A 21,188-nucleotide genomic window follows, 5' to 3' on the forward strand; every position below is an offset into this window, starting at 1 on the left:
TGGCCTTGGCAGAGTGTGTATCGCTGTCGCCAATGGCAATGGAGCGGCATAACCACCGCAAACGGACTCCCATCTGCAGCTGAAATAAGTTGAATTTACCGGCCTGTGTCACGCACCGCGCGATCAGGTGCCTGCTGGTAGTAATGCTCAGAAGGTGACATAGGTGGCTGGACCGGCGCCGTGTGACGTGTGTATCTAACTGCATGTTTCATATTGTAGGGCCTCTCTGACATCGGTTCCCTCTTGGGCTGGGTCACTCACGTGAGGTCAGAGAGAGGCCCAGACCCTATGCTTTCCTGATTTTACGGGAAGGAGGGGCCCACCACAAAGGCTGGCAATCTGTGTTTGGCAAAGGCTGGTAGCAAAAACCTCCAAACAAAGTACAACCGAAAAAAACAACTCCTAGGCTAATGTGAGGCTTGATTTAATATATTGCAAATGAGGTTTCTGATACTGGTATGACTCCAAGTGTATGGCTTAGACATGAGTAGCACGCAGTCTGTGTAAGTAGGCGCTTGGGTACCCCACATTGGGTGGGGGAGGGGGACTAAGTGCTATACAAATACTACAGTGCAATGCACAATCCCATATGCAAATAGCATAATTATTTTTACAATTTAACATCTTCTGATTGCATGCTCTCAAAAGGCCTCCTCTGTATTCCTAAAACTATGCATCCCTATAGCTTTTACCGAGGGGCAGCGGTAGTACGTCAGGTCCTGCTCGTATGTCAGGCCCTGCTGACTGACACTGCCAGAGTGGGTAGTTTGGTTGCGAGGAATTTAGGCCGTCCAGAATCATGCTGCAGCTCGGTCTACAATGCTACTGTTTCCACATGACCAGCCGGGCCGCCGGTGCTCTGCTCTATTATGATCAAGGCCGCCGCATTCAATTATAATTTCGGAGCCGAGGACAGCCAGAAACCTGGACCAAAGTCTAAGAACAAGGCAGATTTCCGCGGGGTGTGTCGCTCGCGGCCTGAGTGCCCAGCTGCATTGTTGCAGTGTGACTCGCTGACGGGCCAATCTGACTGAAGAAGAACCGTAAGTAGACAATTTTTTTTACCAGTTTCCAGCCCTGAGTTTTTGTCATTATTAACACAAATGTACTGAGAGGGCAGGGTCTGGAATCTGAGGTCCTGGTCCGGATGCGGGGTCACTTACCATCATCTTTGCCTGCAGTGTCGGCCCGGATCCAGCAGCAACTCCAGAGCTGAGCCTGAGGTCACTGTCAGAAGCGCCTGTAGCTCAGTGTCAGGCTGCCTGCAGCAGCTGATGTGATCTGGTGCCTGCTGCTGGGCTGGGCAGGTAGGGGCACCGCTCACCGATTAGGGTCGGCCACCCAGCTCGGGGTAATGATATTTATTGGGATTGAGGCTCCTAAACTAGTCTTTACATAATGAAATACAGCCTAACTGTTATCTGTGCGTGCCTCAGCCTCACTCTCCGTTGTAATTTCTAATATTTTAATGTTTCCCTTGTCTTCGTTGCTTGATTTTCCTCACAAGAAATTGTCACTCATAGTCCTTGAAATGTCACTCATAATTGCACTGAAATTATGAAACTGTCACATATGGCAATCTTGAACCTTGGCAGCTATGAGTATGGTGTATTTTTGCCATCACATACCAGAAAAAAATAATATAAATAAAACTAATCTTTGAAGGTAGTTAAAAGTAGTGACGGAGCTGATTGCATTAGCATGCTGGATTTTTGATATGTAGATAACCAGGGCCAGCTTTAGCGCCTGTGCCGCCCAGTGCGACAATCTTCTTTGGTAACACCCATGACCTCCTCCTCTGATTCCATCACTACCACCAGGCAAAAATGCCCCTCATCTCTCCATAGCCCCTTTCTCACATACATTTCATTTGTTTTAAAGCGCTGGAAAAAGCTGACTTTTATTAATCCACTCAGCTATCAACATAAAATACAGATCTGTTCTTTGCAGCAGACGTGTTAGCCCTCAGCACTACTTTAATGGGAGCCAAAATGTCACTATACACAGGTGCTTTTAAATCTTAAGTTATTGCTAAACACTGCACCCCCCCCCCTAAGGTCAGTACCCCCCCCCCCCCCCTTTAAGGTCTGCACCCCCTGTGTTCCCGTACCAGTCACACCGCCCTAAATATGGTACAGTAGGTAACAGAGTCAACTCAAGTCCCTCAGGTATGCTTACCACTCAGCGGTTCCATAAAGCATACACTGCCGTTTGTATTGAATGCCAGGGTGTCAGGGGTGATGCAGAGTGTTTGGAAGAGCGCTGAATGCAATATTTCCTTCATGGAATAGCAGCACTCCAAGCAGATCGCCCAAATATCTCGTTCTGTAAGACAGCTCTCTCTCAGGGACAAAATGTCCGCCAGGGACACATTTTCCTGTCAAGACATAAATTCATATATTGGTCTTAATAACATTACATGCACTTAATTAGAGTTTATATATTTGACAATACATCAGATCTTCTTAAGCAAATTACTTTAAATGTGCTGTCGTTTGTAAAACTACAAAAGGCAGGCAAAAGTCATCAAACTGTAACATTTTGGAGGGCCACTGGGACCCAATCCAATTAAAATGACATTGAGCAGTTTACAGACTACCAGAGTGACTTACAAAACTGGCAATAATTCCACAGTGAATCATTCTATCTCCTCCAGTCGTCTCGTGGGAGACACCAGTTTCCTACACTTCGTGATTTCTTTCCCTGCTGGGTCCTACCCGTCATTATTTTATCACAGCTTCCGCTGCAAACATGATTTCCCTGCTCATCTGAAAGCTGTCCTGACCTTTCTCAATGAAAGCAGGCTCTGGATGTGCATTTACAATATGCACTGAAAGCAGTATTTTTAGTACACATAGAGGACTGCAGAAAGCACAAGTGTAATTTTTATTTCAAAGGGAAATGCAGTGGTTAACTTTTACAGGGAATGCTCTCATTGTTGTGCAAAAATACGCGCCTCACACAAATTCACCATCCATAAATATATACCTTTATTCTCAACACTTTCTCATCCCCAAGACTGTCACAATCACCCTTAGGCGAAAATAACACAGGCCAATCAATCAATCAATGAACAGTATTTAAATAGCACGGCTATTTACCGCTGAGGGTATCCAAGCGCTGAGATCTCAGTAGGCACAGTCGAAAAGCCAGGTCTTGAGTCCCAAATTAGAAATGGGATTTCTGGTTGGCTGAGGTATGCACCCAGGCCAGTGCAGGAACCACACTCTAGTCAGGGTAACCTAGATACACACTAAAATATAATCTGTGCTCACCCTCAGGTAATTTAGCACAAAGCAGTCGGGCTTATCTAAAGAGGCAATGAGTAAAGTATGTGCGCAGCATACACACACAGTAACACAATGAGTATACCACAAAGAGACTAGAAAAATAGAGAATATTTATTGGAGCAAAATAAGACCAAAACAACTAAAATCCTATTAATAGAAGTTGAGATATGAATTTTTAAAGATTAAATACAAAAACAGTGCTCAGAAGTCACTAACGTTCAAAAGATTATTTGAGGTTGAGAGGGACTGGTGCAAATCCAAAATTCATGCCACCCTCGATGAGAGAAAGTACCTTGAATGGAGCAAAGCATCAACTCAGAGGGCACGATGCATCAATCTTTTCCATGCAGTCTTGTCACTGCATTGTTGTCGAGATTCACTGAGGTGATGGCAAAGTGTTGTCATCGAGCTGCACAGAGAGTAGTTGTCAGGCAGTGCAGGCTGTAGTACCACTGTTATCTAACAGCCTCTTCGTCGAAGGGCGATGCATCAGTTCCAATCAGCGCAAAGGTGACGATGAGTCGATTTAGTGGCCAAACAACTGCAGAACGCACTTTTGAGGCCCAGACTTAGACACACCATTTCAGGCAAGGGTAGGACTCACCAAAGGCAGAGTCCAACAGCACCAGCAGGATTGCAGGGAGTCTTTTGTGCCCCTGAGACTTCATAAAGCAGGAGGCAAGCCAGCAAGCCCTTGGAAATCACTTGGAGGGAAGGCAGAGTCCAGCTCTCCTTCAGCAGAGTCAGGGAGCAGCAGGTAGCAGGTAGCAGGTAGCATGGCAACAAGCAGAAATGTAGGAAATAAGGAACCTGATCAAGTCACGCAATCAAGAGTCAATAGGTCTTTACAACCTCAGAGTCCGTCAGAAGACAACACAACCTCATACGATGCTTTCTCCACAATTAGTACCCCAACCAGAGACCAACAGGAACCTGAACAAATCAGCACTCCATCTAGAAACCTACGGGAACAGGACATTCATCCAGGAGCCTTATGCGGAACTGAAAGTACGTTGACCAGGAACAAAGAAGAGAGAACGCGAAATACAAACAACTTCAACAACAGTGGAGACAGAACAGCCAACCCAGCAATTAAGGTCAGAGGAGAAAACCGACCTAAGGAGAGAAATATGAAGAAAATGAGACAGGGGTCTGAACGGAAACGCAAGAGCAGAAAATGGGAATATCGAATCATACGAAGGAATAATCACATTACGTCAACTAAGCTCATGGAAAAAATTCTCGAGATTCAATCAAAAATTAGTATCATGTCGCAGGAAGTATCAAACACCTTGAAAGGTATAGACAGACTACGCGATACTACAGAAAACACTCACACGGAAGTAGAACACATCAAACAGCTACTAAATACAACCAAAGACAAAAACGAGAAGAGAGTGATGCCATTGTCACACAGATAAAACAGACCAAATAGGATTCAAAACTCTTTGTCGGAAGTAGAGATACTAGCAATACTCAGGGAGTACGAGCAGTTGGACCCCACCAAAGCTCAAAAAATCAAAAGAGTATCGATAGACGCAGACCGAACATCCACGAGAAATGGAAGGAAACCCAATCTCAACAATTTACAACAAATCCATCTAACCACCGACACGTCTTACAAGATCACAGATAGAACAGAAAAATCATTAAAATGCCTATTGATCAACTGCAGATCAGCAACGAAACATGCTTCGGACATAGCTGATATCATTATCAATCAGGAAATAGATGTAACAATCCATACTGAAACATGGCTGTCTGAATCCTCGTCCCCAGTCCTAGACCTATTGGTGCCACCGCACTATAACATAACGAGACTTGACAGACTAAAAAAGTCAGGAGGTGGTATTGCCTGTATCCACAGATCAAATTTAGAAATTAGACATTTTCAATCAGACCCTCTTGAATCTTGCGAATACCTTGGGCTCAACATAAGATCAGATAACAAACAGATCTGCAACCTACATGCCTTATATCACCCTCCAGGTAATATTATGAACTTCATTGACCAACTAATGGAGATCCTTACTGCCAACTCCATCAATGACAATAATAATATATTTCTAGGAGATTTCAATCTTCACTGGGATGACAACAACGACAAACAGGTCAATGTCTTTAAAGACTTTCTGACTGAGCTAAACTTATCACAAGCCTGTCTACAACCTACTCATGAAAAACGAGTTCAAGTTCGGGCATTTGTATAGCGTGCTGCTCACCCAGAGGGTCTCAAGGCGCTTGGGGAAGGGGTTCATTATTTGTCGAATAGCCAGGTTTTAAAAAACGAGCAACATTAGACTGGATCATCTCTAAGAATAACATCATCTCAATCCTCTCAATAGAACCATGCGACTGGTCAGATCACCACGCCATAACCTTCCTAATATCATCTCAGGAGAAGATAAAAACCACTCAATCGAGCAAAAGGAAGAGATGGATAAGAGAAACCAGAGACTCGAATATAGATCTTCTATTGGAAAGCTGCAAAAGAGATCTAATCCTACCAGAAAACATGCAGAATGTGACGGATCTAACGGACTATTACACGACCACAATATCGCAAATAGTCAACTCCACCTTACCACTCAAATTAAAAAGAGTCACGGAAAAGATTAAAAACCCTTGGCTTAATGGAATATTGAACGAAGATAGGCGAAAATTGAGACGTGCAGAAAGAAAATGGAGACAACACCCATCATCCCCTGAGCTGAAATCCCTCAGAAAGATCAGAAAGGAATATAACAAAAAGATCATCAACTCGAAAAAGGAATTTATCAAATCTAAACTGGACAACGCCAAAAACAGACCTCAGAAACTGTTTGAGATTATAAAATTACAATCAAATAAGCTGGCAAAATCGGCCCAAGAAGTTACCAAAACACAACCAAGTTGTGAAGAATTCTCAACCTTTTTCTATAACAAAGCCAATGATCTGGAAAAAGAACTCAGGATCGCTACAGATAACACCAGCGACAACACTGCATCACAATCTGCAACTAACTATGCAAACAATAAGACTAAAAACAAGGCACATTGGGACACTTTCAAACTTTTAAACCAGATTGAGATCACTAAAACGCTCGCAGCCACTAAACCTAACAATCACTTTAACGACCCTCTACCATCAAAATGCCTGGAAAAAAGCAGCCATATTATGATTCCAATATGGACGGAAATTATAAACGCCTCACTCTCCCAGGGGGTCCTCCCAGAATGCCTCAAGACAAGTGAAGTAGTCCCGATCCTAAAAAAACCACAGCAGACCCGACAGATCCAAATAACTACCGCCCAGTGACCAATATCCCTCTTCTTGCCCATTTAATAGTGAGGTGTGTACAAAATCAGTTAAGCCAACATATCGACAACTTCTCTGTACTGGATGATTGCCAATCGGGATTCAGAGCTGGCCACAGCACGGAAACAGCAATCCTCCACATAGTCGATGATGCACTTCAAGCTTTAGATCACAACCAAGCTTGTCTACTCATCCTCCTTGACTTGTCATCAGCGTTTGACACAGTCAACCATGAAAAACCTCTAAACAGACTGCACGACAGGATGGGAATTTCCGGCACTGTACTGGATTGGTTCAAATCATTCTTACAGAATAGAACTCAGAAATTCCTAGTAAATCAATCTCTCTCTCCTTCTTGGCCTAACGCAATTGGAGTTCCCCAAGGATCAATTCTATCTCCGTCTTTGTTTAATCTATATATCGAACCCCTCACAGAAATCCTGCGAAATTCCAAAATATCTTACCATATGTACGCAGACGACACACAACTTTACATCAAGATTGCATCTATGGAAGACACAACCATCATGAATGAGGACCTCAAAATGACGCTAAATTGGCTAACTAACAATCATCTCAAGCTAAACGCAAATAAAACCAAATTCTTACTCATAGCACCTCAAAAGAAACAAGCAGTAGCGAAGGAATGGTCCAAAATGATCACAGCACTAAACTGCACCCCGACTCTAGTTGAGTCAGCGAAATCCCTAGGAATACCACTGGATGAACAACTTGATATGAAAACCCACATTAAAATAATGGCAAAAAACGCACGCCTCCACCTGAACTATTTAAGAAAAATAAAGTCATTTCTATCGGAGAATGACCTAAAACTAGCGGTGCAATCTCTGGTTATCTCAAGAATTGAATATGGGTGCACAACACTAGCAGGTCTCCCAAAAATTTCCATAGCTCCTCTAAAAGCATGCCTCAATGCAGCGGCAAGACTTATCACAGGGATGAGGAAATTTGACCACATATCCCCCCACTTGAAAGCTCTAAACTGGCTACCTTACGAAGCCAGGATACAACAAAAATTGGCATGTATCACCCATAAAGCGATTCATCACAACACTCCCAGATATCTTGCCAAGAAAATAGAAATATCAGGAAGAAACAGACCTACCCGGAGTGCCAATTTTCTGCTGCTGAGACCACCTATTTTCAAGAAGAAAAAACCTATGAGAGAGCGTTCTCTGGTGCAGCCCCTAGAATCTGGAATTCTCTCCCTGCGAACATCAGAAACATTTCGAACACTGCATCATTTAAGAAAGAAATTAAGATCTTTCTCATGAGCAAATTCCTCCCATAGGTAGGCAAACTGCCATTGTAACCAGTCAGTGGGGATATTTTAGATAACAAAGCAAGATATTTATAGAAAATGTCACTCTATAAGAGAACACTGGTCGGAAGGCAAGAGATAATCCAGGGGAGAAGAGAAATTTTTCAACAACTACCTCAGAACAGTATTATTCATGTCTTGGAACGTTGTAACAGTCCTGTACCTTATCCTCTTTAATTACCTAACTACATTGATGTTTTGTCCTGTACCTTTTCCTCTTTTATTATTTAACTACATTGATGTTTGTACTATGCCACGTGATGTTAAGTGCTCTGATACCCAAGGGTCTAGTGCGCGCTATACAAAACTGTTTATAAATAAATAAATAAATACATTTCCAGAAAAGCAGTCCAGTTTAGTCCTTTAAGCAGCACAGTGGTCCTTCTGACAGACGTTCATTTAAAGATCCATAAGTGGCTTCTTTTAAGGGATCAGAGACACAGTACATATACCCAAAAGTGCCTAATATTTAGGTGGCTTCACAGCAGATCTCTGCAGTGCATAAGGATCACTTTTAAACCCAGGCCTGTGTGCAAGGCTATCTGGGGGGTGTAAATCAGTGCTTTGTGTGTGGACAGGACACTACCTATTGAAGTATAAGCGTCAGCCCCCTATTCCTCCCTGCCAAGGAAGATCCATCAAAATGCAGATGAGCATTCTGTTCCTATATCTGTGGCAATCTACATGGAATTCACAAATTGTAGCTCTCACCCAATCCAGACGTGTGTTGGAGACAGGCTGTCAGGCGCATAGAGCAGTACATGCAGAGAAATATCCACTATCTAAAAGTGCCATCTCTAAAACAATAATGTTAAATCCAACTTCACCAGTAGGGAGATTTGACCATTACCATTCCAAATATATGAAACATGAAAAAGCCACTCCTATCTGATCAGGAATTAAAGCTTAAAAGTGTATTAAGGAATTCCCAATGCAGGCCTATGAGAGGGATGGGCCTCACACTTGTGAAAGCCGAAATAGGCTGTTTGTTACTACTAGAGCATGTAAAACATAAAAGTGCATGTCCTACCTTTTACTTACATGGATTCCTGCCATTAGGGTTGTTAAGGGCCTACCTTAGGGGTGACTCATATGTAATAATAGGGGAGTTTAAGACCTGGAAAGTCATTTTAAATGCCATGATGAAGTGGCAGTAAACTGCACACACAGGCACTCCTGTGACAGACCTGAGACAGGTTTGAAAAGCTACTCCTGTGAGTGGCGCAATCAGTGTTGCAGCTCACTATTAGCATTTGAAGTACAGGCCCTGGGTATATGTTATACCACTCTACAGGGGACTTACCAGTACAACAGATTTGCCAATCAGGTATACACAAATGTCATCATGTTTTAGGGGAGAACCACATGCACTTTCACACGGGTTAACAGTGGTAAAGTACTCAGAATCCTACGCCCAACAAAGAGAATTAGTAAAAATGGGAGGCAACAGGTAAACAAAACCCAGGGGAAATACCACCCTAAGGATGACAGGACTAAGAGTCCCCCTCGGAATTCCATAAGAGAAGGAGATGTTTGTAGGTGGAGGGGTAGGTCGTTCTAGGACTTGATGGCAAGGTAAGAGAAGGAATGACCTCCACTGTAGCTTCGGCGAATGCGGGAGCGTGTGCAAGGGTGATAGCATGCAGGTTTCTGGAAGGTTGGTGAAAGTTTAGGCGGTGGTTGATGTAGATGAGCTAATGAAGGTTTCTCAAGTAAAGGGTGATGTGGGTCATTTTGGGGAGGTTTAGGGGAGGTCCCATTATAATCTCCAATGGACCGGTAACAACAGTCACCATCTGAATTGTGAACCCAAGGTCAATGGTAACTGCAGATCTGTGATGTTACACCCAGAGACTCCATCTGCAGAAAGGAAGAAGACTTTATAGGTGAAAAATGAGAACTGCAGGAACATTGTAACACAAATGGCAGATTCCCCCAAAAGGACAGTCAAAGTTCCACGTATAATACCTCAGAAGTCAGCAATAATCTAAATTTTGGTAACCTCTGAGGGCAGATTAACCAGAGAAGATTATAGGGATCTTAAAATGAGGTCCCTTAGTGTTTGCTGAGAAATCTCTGCTCTTCTTCTGTCCATGAACAAATATTCTCTGACTCATTTAGCTCTGATAAATAGAGAGCCCATGTACAGAGAATGAATAGAAGACAAGTTATGACACAAATGGAGCCCCGTGTGAGGTAAAGGATCACTTGAAAAAAGCATTACCATTACAAAATACTAGGAAAATTTACATAAAGAAAAAGGAGGATTTGGGGAAATCAGGAACAAATTAACAGAAAAAATAGAATGGGAAGGGAAGGGAAGCCAATTCCCCTGGGAAAAAGGAAAAGTGGGATTTTATTTGGGTGCAATGAGAGTAATTTGCATATAGTAAATACCAAGAGGAGGACCAAGAATTTGCACAGGTGTCCAGGCATAGCTACAGACATAGTGTATTAAATCAGGGAGTGTATCAAATGTAAAAAAACTGAAAATGAGCAGACAACACTCAGGCCCGCCTTGTGTTTGTTGACAAGTCCCACATGCCTTGTAACGGTCGCACAGCTGATAATATAGGACCAGTTGATTGGTCGGGCAAAGAACCTGAATACATTATTGTTCTTTTGAAGTTGTGTTCAAAGTGGTCTGAGTTGGAAATTGTTAGGAACCATTATACAAATTCAGGTTTTAATTAAAAAATATATATTTTTCAGGGAGAGGGGTTACCCATAACAGATCCAGAAGTTAAGAATAAGGATGTATGGAGAGTTAAATATATGACAATGTTATTAAACAAAACAACACTTATTTACATCATGCAAGTATGGATAGTGAAATGAACATTTTCAGTAGAGTAAAAAAAGAAATTCAATTGCCCAATGTCCTTAACAGTAATCAAAGTTGGGACGGTAAAGTCAGAAGTGTGTTGGAGGCATACCAGGTCTCTCCTAATGAAATAACAAGCCAAAGTCCTTTTGGAGATTTGAGGGATCATACTATGTTCACCCAGGATAATACAGGCTGGATGTCCAAGTCCAAGGTAATGATTTTGTCTCTATAATAGGTTAGAGAAAGGGTAAAAAGGTATAGTTAGTCTACAAGAAATAATGTGATACAAAACATAGTGTGAAAAATGTCAGTGTTTGTGTAGGATCGTGGGTGCAAGTTAAATGTTGCACAAAGTTTGCAATGGGTGAGAGTGTTTTGACCCTTTGAGTGTAGTACATTTCTAGAAAAATGCTATAAAATTAAGTGATGAAAAATTGTGGTACTTGAGCAAAGGACATTGTGCAATCAGTACTGTGATGGAGAAAAAAAAGGAAATGGAATCAATAATACCCTTGTTAACAACAAAATGTTGGGTATGAAAGGTGTGAAACAATGTGTGGTAAAAAAATAAGGATACTAACAGCAAATGGTGTGATGAAATTGGAGACAGGGAAGTTAGTACTTTAGGTCGAGAGTGTGGAGAGTGGGAGTAGATATAGTGGAACATGGAATGATCAGCACCCCAGATGAACATTTCGAGAAGGCTCAGATAAGCATGGTAATGGCTCTTCAAGAGAATGTGAAGAAAAAGGTACCAATGTGAGGATGGTTATTGTTACTCAAAGGAAGTTTGAGGGTTTCATTTGTAAATTATTTAGTGTATAAAGAGGCATTATATCATTATTTGTAGCTAACATTTGTCTGCTATGGGATAGTATACTATTATTTGTAAAATGTTGGTCTCATGTGTAGGTTGTGTAATATATGTATTGGATATTTTCCTGTAAGTTAAACTTTTTAGTATCTATCATTTGTATTTCATTTTGTTTTGCTTGCTTTACTAGGTGGTATGAGTGTCAATAGTACATTATTCAGTACCCTGGTTCTCTAAGATCATTGTTCACTTGCTATGTACACATGTGTAGATGGAGAGACAAGCCGTGCTAGGTGGGACGTCCCATGCTCTAGGGATGAAATCAAAGGAAATGCGGTCATAACCATATGCGCCCCTTCTCTACAAGGACCAAGTTGAAGGGAAGACAAAGTATTTCCCATAATAATGGCAAAATTGTGAGGTACTGTGTGTCAACACGCAGGAAAGTAGAATGCCAGAATGTAGTGACACTTTTAATGAGGAGAGCCATGGGAGTACCGATAAGCTACCTGTGGAAACTATCCCTTTATTATTGGCTGACTTCATCTCTTCATTTTTATAGGTGCAGTGTAAGAGAAAAGCAGAGGGGAGGGGGTGAGAGGAAAATGATTGGTGAAGCCTAATTGGGGACTGACCCAGCTAGCACTATGTAGAATGTGCTAAATGTTGTATTACAGTAGTTCAAAGTTCTAAATACTATTATTTGCTAATTACCTCCTTTACAATATAAGTATGCTTTGGTAGTTTATGGGGAAAATGTTTTGTGTGCACTAAACACTTGACAAAGTTCAGATCTGCAAGATGCAAGCTATTTACACATTCACATGTTGTGCAAAATATATTTATTTATAAGTGTATGCACTGTCATTTCTGTTATGCTGTGGAAATTGTCTCTATCACTGTTGTTTCGGTCATGGTGTGATGGAGTGTTGAGTTCTGCTGTTGATTTCTGCTCTGAGGACTGTAATGTTAAATGAGATAGTGTTATATTTTCATTCCACACTCATAGGGGGATAAGAATAACAGTGCATTTATATGTTGAAGTATGGTCAAATGTTTTGTAGTACAACAGGGTAACAGTTGTTTGACCTTACATATAAAAGACGATTTGGAAGGGCAACAGGATCGCCCAGATTGCACATGCCAATCAAAACATTTTCTCCTTCGCGCCTATATCAAATAATATACACTCTATACTGTCTGGTGATCAACACCGCTCATTCTAATACAGACAAGAGGAAGAATATATTCTATCAACAGCCCACAGAGAACATCTATCTTCTCCAGTGTTTCTGACTCCATACCTGCCCTCCTGTGTCCCAACTTGATGTCCAGTTTGAAATGTAGCTGCTTATTCTTCATTTGTTCAACAGCCAACTCTACACTGCCAAATATCAGTTGTGAAACAATCAGAAGTCTCACCCTACTTCAACTTTCAGATAGAAATATACATCATACTATTCACTTTCTGATATTGGCCTCCAAGAATATCAACTACAGAATATCGACTACTACTATATTGCCAAAGTAAATATATTCAAGTATGTATCAATTACTATTGTTAACTCCCCGTCAACTAACTTTGTCAAAATATAAATCTTAAAGATATATAGCTGTGAAGTTAAGAATGGTAAATCTATGCTTCCTCATATATACCTTGACAATATACTGGTAGTCAATATACTGAGGTCAATATTCTTGAAGACTGATATGTATTACCTTGATTTTCTAACATATGTATGTGACCATTAATTGATTCTACTCCCCCAAATTAATGTATAGCTAAAGTGTTGGTATTTACAAATGACTATTCTCAATAATCTTTCATCTAATTTTGTTACATTTTCTCACAGTGAACAAGACTGTGGGAGTGATACTAAAACCTCAACTTCATTTATATTCCTATTCAGTGCTATAGCGTGCACAATAGTCATTAATATCTAATGTATGGCACAAAATAATTTTACAAACTTACAGCCTATACAGAGCCTTCTAACCTGACCACTTATTTTAAAGAAAGGGGTCGTGCAACTGGCAGAGAAAATAGCCTATGGTGCACATGAAAAACTGTAGATGTCACAATTTGGGGGAAAAAACAAGGGTACAATTGTTTGTCTGTCCATTGAGGTTTAGAGCACTCATAACTGTCCATGAGATTATAGATTATTACAGAAGTGTGAAAACTTCTCCATATTAGAATATCAAATCTTCATTATCTTTGCCTGATTTCTCTGTGGCTGTCTAGACAGTGTCCTGTTGGAGGTATCAACATTTTGTGGGGTATTGTCACAAAAGTGTTTGTCCTTGTGGTAGCATTTTTAAAAATGTGTCAAAAAATAGACATCTCTAAATAGATTCTAGAATTGAATGCAGAAATGAAGCAATCTTAGAAATCTATCCACTACTATTGCAGATATTCTAGAAAATAAAAAGTGAAACCTGGAGCTCAGGATAAAATTATCTTCCCAAACATCATCGCAAACTAATGTATTATAAGCACAATTACAACAAATTCAATCAGATGCATAGAAACAAGCCACTTTGTCTTATTTCGAAGAGGGTTATTCTTATTCTTTGCTGACATACACAACCAACCTCTGAGACTAGTCCTAGTAAAAGGCTAAAATAGCAATCTGGATCATCAGCAGGGTTGTATGGCAGAGGCCCCTTTGCTATTTTCTACATGCTCTCATCCAGGGAACGGGCTTGTTTCCAAACCCTGCTGGTGTCTGATGACAGGATCAGGATCATGGAATACAGGAATCTAGCCTGACCTGTTCCTGAGGAGGAAAACTAAGAAATCTGGCAATAGGTAAGAAGAGTGTCAAGGGGTAAATGACAGTAGAAGTAAAAGCAAAATTAAAAAGACAGCAACATTTCACAAAGACCAGGAATAATTGTAGGATGGCTGTAGTAAACGTCATGATGAATGAATGAATGAATAAATGGAAGAATGCACAATACATCTATTCACATTACTGTATAACAGTTAGAATGTAACAATATCAAATTTGACTCCATCTAGTTACTAATCGCATATGAACTCACTTAGCTATGGGCAAACAAGAAGATATAGGGATACTCTTTACTTAGTGACTAGACTCCACTAACCTGGAAACTGACTGAACTGGAAACTAACATTTTCAGACACACAATGTTGTTTAAAACCTACCTGTTCGGACAGTCATATAGGTTAGTTATTCTTTTGGGCTAGGTGCATCTCTGTCACCCACTGACGCTATTAACTCTTCTCTACAGCTTTACCATTTTATTATCAAAATACATGGTTAATCATTCTAAATGTCAATTATACACATCAGTTAATTGGTTGCCAAATCGATACACCTGACCCACAGCTGTCTAAGACTGCAGTTTGGTGACTTGCAGCACTTTACAAAAACACCAGATAAAAAAGAGCATAAAATCTATGTGGTCTCTTCTCCGAAAATGCTTCTGTACACGTGCCTCAATGTACAAACTAAAAAGGAGACCTTTTGTCTTGGACAGTTCTAGTTAATACATTGAGAAAATAGGTTGAGCCATGGTGGAGGATTTCTGGTAACCCAGGGCGTATTTCGCGTAGTAGCCCTATGCGTAGCTACGCAAAGAGCACTTCGCACTACGCAAGCTACGCGTAGCTACACGAACTGCATAGTGCACTGTGCAAAATGCTCTTTGCACTGATTGCACAGTGCCGGATGCTTGTTGCACTGTGCAATCAGTGCAAACTGCATCTTGCACAGTGTAAGCGGTCGTTTTCTGTCGCTCGAGTAGATTTGTACTCGAGCGGCAGCTTTCTCAACGCGGACTGGTAGTTTCTCATCGCAAGCGGTCGCGAGCATACGCGACCACTCGCAATGAGAAACCTGACCTCCCCGCGTTGAGAATCTCGCCGGAAGGTTTATTTTCCACGCTCGCGATCGGCAACTTGATGTTGCTGATCGCGAACGAGGAAAAAGTCTCGCCGGGATGTTATTTTGCTCGCTCGCGGTCGCCAACTTGATGTTGAGGACTGCGAGCAAGCAAAAAATACCAGCTACGCTACGCGTTTTTGCACTGTGCTACGTGCAATTTGCGTAGCGCGTTGTTGCACAAATTACACACGCTCTGTGAAAGTAGTGTAGTCCTATGCCTAGGGTTAATTTCTAGTGTTTTAACACATTTTGATGGTAAGAGACAGTTTTTACATCTCACCTACGTGACAGCACAAGCTGTTTGCGAAAAGACCTATTGTTGTCAACTTACAGTGGTTTAGAGCAAGCCCACTGCTTACCACTGGTTGACTTTATTGTCAGGCAAAATTGCTTGATTTTTACTCATCCGCCTGGGAGGCTTTCCTCCCTATTCTTGTGTTTCTCCCACCCTGAGCATGGCTTCATTATTGTGCCCTGCTGCTTACTTTTCTGGCAGTACTTTTTTCTTTTTGATTAAGCACTCTATGAGAGTGAATGTGTCTTTCTAGCTGTTTTTCTTGGGTACTTCTCTTCTCCTCTTGGTCATGCTCTGTGTTTCTCTCACCCATGTGCTTTTTCCCAACACCGTGAGTGCTTCCCCCCTCTGTGGCTTTCTCGCCCTGTGCTGCCCTTTCCCCAGCTCCATGTTCCACTCTCTAGCACGTGCTTTTTTCCACTATGCGCTCCATGTTCTTCTCTCTCTCACTCGTGTTGCTCATTCTCTTCATGTGGGGCTTCCTCCCGCACCCTGGTTGTTCCATCCCCTCACCGTGGTGTGGAGGCCTACAATTTAACAAGGCTGCATCATAGTGCCTTTTTTTATTTTCTCCTTAGTCATGCTACATAGTGTTGGGGATGTTGCACAGCAACACTAAAAACTATTGGCAAGACTAATGGGTCCACACTATTAGCTGTTACAATGCTGGTTCAGATTTCCTAATAATTTCATTGTTATTATTACATCACACATGAAGGACTTCCACATCTTTTTCTTCTAGAGGACGTTCCAGTATTAATGTATGTCAGAGCTGGGACTTGAATGTCCTCCCCATTCCCTTTCCCCCCCCCCAGCATCCACCCACCGGCCTTGGCAGGAAGATAAGCACATCACAATGATTTATTTCAGCTGCACAACTCTACAGAATAATTCATAATGACCCCTTTTGATACACCCTGCAATATAGAGTGCAGCAACTCAAAATGAAGGTGAATTGGTAGAGCTTTGTTTGACTCCCAGTATTATAGGTGCAGGTTGGTTGGCATGCCCAGAGAGAAGGGTTCGGTATGGGCCTAGCATTAACAGAGGCAAGAACATGCCGTGACCAGGGTCAGACTGGCTTATAACGCAATCAGGCAGTGTCTGATGGGTCTCACAGATCAGTGTGTGGGCCGTTTTTTTTAGCAGTTTGTGGTCATGTGTTATGGCCTGGTGTTTGTTTTCACTGATATTGCCACAAGCATCGCATGCAGCACACACAAAGGCATGCACACCTTGCAAAATACCCACACTGCATGCTTTTTTTCCGCAGCTCAAAACTGGCCTGATTTGCAAATGCGGGCCCCTTTTTCAGCTATCATGTTCGCTAATCGAAGCCACTTTTATTTTTGTGCACAGACCTATTTTCTGCCCCAGTCCGACCCTGACCACGACCATTGATCAACTCACCACCTTCCTCAGCCAAGGAACATAAGAAATATCTCTTCACTTAACCCCTTGCATTTTGCGTGTATTTTAGCGCTGTGTGGGAGTTTTTAACAGTGGGCGTCGTAAGCACACGCCCACGGTGACGCATGATGGCCGGGGGTCGTCATGATCATGCAAGGGTTTAAGCACAAACATGTGAAATGTGAACCCCATAACAATATGATGAGTTGATTTTACTACAGGTAAATGCAGTGACTCTATCCAGGGTTTACACAGTGTTATACATAAATTCATAAATATAGTTCAATACTGTTATGTGTTATCCATTTTATAAGGGGTTCTGCTTTAATATAGTAGAATTCCTACTAGTCATTGCTGAAAGTTACTAGAAAAGCTGGGGTGGGCAGTGGTGTGTGGGAATTCAGGTGATGTTGTGCAGACCTAGGCCACCCACAGAAATAGGATATCAGCAGGGGAAGCTGCATGCCAACATATAAGTTTGTGTCCTTTGTGGCATGCTGCTCATTGACATCACTCATTCTAGACGCCCACAGGCATTTGTGCGCTATATAAATCTCACAGTCAAATCCAATCAAATCAAATTCTCTCTGCCAAGAACATGTATATTGTTTCTGGCTGCAAATCTAGTTGTTTGGGGGTAGGGTGGATTGAAGCAGGGACCTTTAAGAGTGTCAGGGGACTATCCTCACATTGTTTTACCAATTGTTTTGCGCAGGAGATTTTGGGTTATAGGTGTCTTTCTATTTTGGTGAGGTGACATAACCAGCGGTAGCAAGAGCAGAGTATAGCCTTCAAAATATTATGGTCCTCTCTGTAACTGATTTTGAGTGTATGCGGGAGCAGTGGATAAAGGTAGGAAAGGCTGTTCTCATTAATATTACCTAAGTATTCACAAAGTTAGGTTGTTTCCCCTTAGTGTGACAAGGGGAGGTGGGTCCTAGCAGTTGGCAAAGGCCACTCATGGCTTGCTGGCAGCCCACCTGCAGTTTGACACCCAGCCTGTAAAGGAAAGAGTTGAGACTTCTGGTAGCACCATCGATTACTGACCAGTTAGTTCATGATTTTATCTCTATCTTCAAGTTTGTTGTATTTTGACAATTCTGAGTTTCAATGTTGAGGGTTACTAGACCAGGTTTTCCCAACTGGAATAATCAAGACTTTATATCCTGAAATTCTTGATTGATTTCTGTTGCGGGACAAGACCCTGATGTGCTGAATATGTTCGTAATATATCTCTCACTGTGGGTACTTGCCTTTGACTTTGAATCACATTTTATTAACATAATTCATCAGGGTGAAAGTGTCAATTAAATCACTCAAATAAGGAAATAAAGTATCCTATGTTGGTTAGTTGGTTGTTGTCCAGTTACTGTCTGTATTATTTTCATTCCCTGTATAAACTTATTTATATTAATGTTCACTTTAGCTAAATGTGTGTGGTACCACAAGTCCAGCCTAGTGGCCTAATGCAAAATTATGGTGTTCCCTTGCAGAATGTGGTGAGGGGCCCTGGCACCCCTGTATCTTTACACGTATTCACAGGCCTTGGACTGAATAGGACCACTCACGAATGGGCTCTCCTCTGCACTGGAGGATGGGGGCTCCCCTCTGCACTGGAGGATGGGGGCTCCCCTGCACTGTTTTTCGCACCTGTTCAAGCCTTCAAGAACTAGCAAGAACACATCGCGAAGATGTGACACAATGGTGTCCATGTTAAAGGTAAGTAAGGGGGGTCATGGTTAAAACTGAGGGACAATGGCAGAGTGGTGCCTGGGATCCGTTATTGAAAAACTAAGATAATACTATGAGTCAGGACTTAGTTGCACTGGCAGCCATATGCAACTCCCAGTACTAAAATGGCAGAGGTGTTGCAAATCAGGAATCTGTTTTGTTGAAAATTCTAGCTTCAAGGCTCCTATTCTGAAGATGAAAACCTCAAATTGTATGTTTATATATGTAGTGGTGACTGCTTTTGTATTAGGTGTAGACAGTTATGTCCAGCAAATATAGGTTTTAGCAAAGTTTATTTTCAGATACAATCCTTGTGGCAAAGAGTTATTATGATGATGATGATGATGATGATGATGATGATGATGATGATTATTATTATTATTATTATTATTATTATTATTATTATTATTATTATTATTATTATTATTATTATTATTAGTAGTAGTAGTAGTATTGTTATTACTGTTAAATTATAATTATGATCATCCTCATCTTTATTATGATAGTAATAATCAATGTGCATAATTATATTTTATCATTATTATTATTATTAGTAGTAGTATTGTTATTAATGTTATATTATAATCATTATCATCATCATCATTATTATTATAGTAATAACCAATGCACATTATTATTATTATTACTTTTATTATTATTATTGTTATTATTATTATTATTATTATAACAGAACACTTCAGTGCCAAAAAAAGATTACAGAAGGATACTTTGATAAATATTTCCTAAAGAAAGAAACAGGTGGAATGGAAAGAAAGGAAACAGCAATAGAAAAACATTTTCAGGATTTCTTTTAACAGAAGGTAGTTCTATTATTTAAGCAAATGGTTGGGCAAATCATCCCACTTAGGCAAATCATCCCACGTCCTAGGGCCCAAATAGCTGAGTGACCTACCCTCATCCCTACACAGCCTGATGCGAGGAACATGAAATAGAAGTGAGGCTTTGGAGTGAAAGGGCCAGTGACGAATGATCCGTGTAAATCCCCCTTTCAGACTCATGATTTTTGGAAAAATTACAAGCATAGGGGCCCATTAGGATGGCGGGCGGTTCGCCCCCGCCAGGCCGGCGGTGGCTACCTGCCTGCCATCCGTCCAGGAATGACCCCCCGACATATTAGTATGGCTGGGGGGTCCGCGACTGACGGAAAGACCGTCCGCAGCTTTTCCGCAGCGGTCGCCTTGCGGCCGGGGCGGAAAAGGGTTTATATGGTGGTGGTGGAGTCTATCAGACACCGCCAGCCATATTAGCATGGGCTGTGGGAGCTGTTTTTCTGTGGCGAAAGGCAGGCGGTCTTCACTTTGTGGTCCCCCTGCGGGCCCCCCATGGTGAAGGCGAGGTGGGGGGTGCACATGGGGGGTACTGCATTTGCATACACAATGCGGCAGGCACCGCGCGGTGCCTGCCGCTTTGTGTATGCAAATGCATCACAAGCATTTTTAGCATTGTGGAGGGCGGTGCTGAGAGCACCGCCCGCCACAATGTTAACCAGGCATAATGCACCCGCCACTGTGGCGGGCGCATCCTAATACCCCCCACAGGACCACCGCCCTTATGGCGGGCGGTCCCTTCCCTCGATGGGATGGCGGGCGGACTAAGTCCGCCCGCCATCCTAATGACCCCCATAGTGTTTTGAATGTACCCTTTTATTGCCAGTCATTGCAGCGTTTCCCAAGCCACAGTCAAATGGTCAAATTCTTCAGTCTGAAGCCTTCCTCACAATGACATTTTGAATTTGTTACAGTATTGTCATTGATTATTTGGAAATGTATGGGAACAGAATAGTGCAATAGTCAATACCTAATAAGACAAAACATGGGATTACTTTGATTGTATTACATTCGAACAAAAAAGGTGAAATATTTTCCAATCAGGTGTAATCGGTTAAAACACGATGAAAACACTTCAGTAATGTGTACTTTCAGAGAGAGACCTGGGTATTGCAGTGCCCAAATGGATTTAAATTTAATCAAAGCTCTGGGAGGAGTGGGAAAGATTGAACCTTCATATAGCTGTTTATTTTTTCCCGCAAGCAATAGCCCTGTATTCCTTCAGTTCTTTTTTTAAAAGTTGGCACTCATCCTTTACTGAATGGCATACGACCTTTTCCAAAAGAGTGGATACAAAAGCCTAATGCCTCCAAGATTGAGTGTCATCTGCACAAGACAAAGTAGAGCACACAAAGATGTGATTACCTGTGTCAAATGTTTAACTTAGAAGTTGATAAGTATTGGAGATAATAAGGAGCC

At 41.7% G+C, this 21,188-nt stretch overlaps 1 protein-coding gene across 1 annotated transcript in view; it reads right to left on the reverse strand.

The window, feature by feature from the left end:
• The window catches only part of KNDC1 (kinase non-catalytic C-lobe domain containing 1), a 654,634-nt gene that overhangs the window by 603,275 nt on the left and 30,171 nt on the right, over positions 1-21,188 (reverse strand). The window contains exon 2 of the mRNA XM_078640463.1: positions 2,179-2,377. Coding sequence (XP_078496589.1) covers positions 2,179-2,377 — 199 coding nt within the window. The remainder of the gene's footprint in view (positions 1-2,178; positions 2,378-21,188) is intronic.

The sequence above is a fragment of the Lissotriton helveticus genome, chromosome 5_1 (genome assembly GCF_964261635.1).
Source record: "Lissotriton helveticus chromosome 5_1, aLisHel1.1, whole genome shotgun sequence".
Taxonomy (NCBI): Eukaryota; Metazoa; Chordata; class Amphibia; order Caudata; family Salamandridae; genus Lissotriton; species Lissotriton helveticus.